General features: G+C 57.6%; 1 protein-coding gene across 1 annotated transcript; it reads left to right on the forward strand.

The window, feature by feature from the left end:
- The first annotated feature begins 701 nt into the window (after positions 1–701).
- LOC109131678 (uncharacterized protein slr1851-like) lies at positions 702–1,202 on the forward strand. The gene has a single exon (XM_019242848.1). The coding sequence runs from the start codon at positions 702–704 to the stop codon at positions 1,200–1,202; it is 501 nt and encodes a 166-aa protein (XP_019098393.1).
- The last annotated feature ends 627 nt before the right edge of the window (positions 1,203–1,829 follow it).

Raw genomic sequence — 1,829 nt, forward strand, 5'->3', positions numbered from 1 at the left:
ACCACTGTCGCTATCTTCGCTGAATTCGAGAATATCAGCAAAATCGTAGTCGTTGGCCAAACTGTCAAAATCTCCACACTCTGCTCCAATGTCAACACCAACGTCATCGAAAGCATTCTTATAGCCTGTACCAGATTCCCTCGTGAAGCGCGTCGAATCCCCGCAAGAGTCTTACCACACGCACGTGCGGGAACACGAGAACTCGTAGAAGGTCGGCCAACCTTCCTGCAAAGCGAGCCGACCTCGCGACCCCCCATCATAAGATCGAGATCGCCATCGTCGGAGTAAGCGTCAGAATCAACGCGATTAGAATTATCAATGTGACCTCCGAAATCCTCCATGCCGACCCCAGTTCCGCATGAACGAGACCCATCTAGCCGCTTACTTAGCTCGGCACCAACCACGGTCTCAGGAACCTGCGAGCTTCGAATTCTCAGCCGAACATGCCCCATGCCGAGCTCACTACCACCTGACGAATCCGCGTTTATGCCAAGCAGCGATTTGCCACCAAACTCTTCAATGCCGAGCTCACAAGTTCGCCGAGCTCCATCGAACTCATCACAGCTGAGTTCACCATCGATCCCATGACCGCCGAGCTCTGGGCCACTGAATCCGCCTGTCCCGGAACCACCGACCTCGTTCATGCCTCCTCGCCGATCTCCCATCTCAACTGTTCCGCCCTCGAAATCAATCTTATCCTCATGATTCCTCGCGGTTGTAGTATCAAACCCACTGATAGGTCTGCCGACCTCGGGTACGCCGACCTCGGGTACGCCGACCTCGGGTACGCCGACCTCGGGTACGCCGACCTCGGGTACGCCGACCTCGGGTACGCCGACCTCGGGTACGCCGACCTCGGGTACGCCGACCTCGGGTACGCCGACCTCGGGTACGCCGACCTCGGGTACGCCGACCTCGGGTACGCCGACCTCGGGTACGCCGACCTCGGGTACGCCGACCTCGGGTACGCCGACCTCGGGTACGCCGACCTCGGGTACGCCGACCTCGGGTACGCCGACCTCGGGTACGCCGACCTCGGGTACGCCGACCTCGGGTACGCCGACCTCGGGTACGCCGACCTCGGGTACGCCGACCTCGGGTACGCCGACCTCGGGTACGCCGACCTCGGGTACGCCGACCTCGGGCCCGCCGACCATATCGATCCCAAAAGAAGTGCCGAACGCGTTCGAATTACTCCGTAGATCTTCATTTTCGATCTCATCTCGCCGGTCCCTCCCAACCACGCGAGAACTACCTAACACCGGATCCTAGATTCCATCGTCGCCGACCTCGGCCCGCCAGCTCTCCATGTCGAGATCGACATCCCTACGCCAATCTCCAATCCTCGAGCCGACCTCACCAACGACTCGACCGCCGACCTCGGCGTCAATCTCCGAGGGACTACCTAATGCCTCACTCGCAGGAAACCTCGCAATCCGTCGAACCCTGAACTCGCCGAGCTCAGATCCGCCGAGCTCGGATCCGCCGACCTCAGATCTCTCCACTCGAATCTCCTCGCCGAGCTGGGTCTCACTCCGGCCGACCTCGAAATCTCTAAGGTCGTTAGGCGCTGATAGCTCAACTCGATGGACGACCAACGGCGGATCCGGCTGATCAACCATTGGCGACCTCGCAAGCAGGAAAAATCGACGGGCGGCGGCTAGGGTTTTGGGTATGCAATCGACCAAAGAAAGAAGTAAAAGCATGAAAGTAATAAATGAGAGAGAGAAGAAATTACCTTTTATGAAGAAGAAGGAGCAAATGAAGAAAATGGGAAGGAAAAAGGTGCATAAATAAGTAAATAAAATGGAAAAATTACTGTCAAATCC

The sequence above is a fragment of the Camelina sativa genome, unplaced genomic scaffold, assembly GCF_000633955.1.
Source record: "Camelina sativa cultivar DH55 unplaced genomic scaffold, Cs unpScaffold02081, whole genome shotgun sequence".
Lineage (NCBI taxonomy): Eukaryota > Viridiplantae > Streptophyta > Magnoliopsida > Brassicales > Brassicaceae > Camelina > Camelina sativa.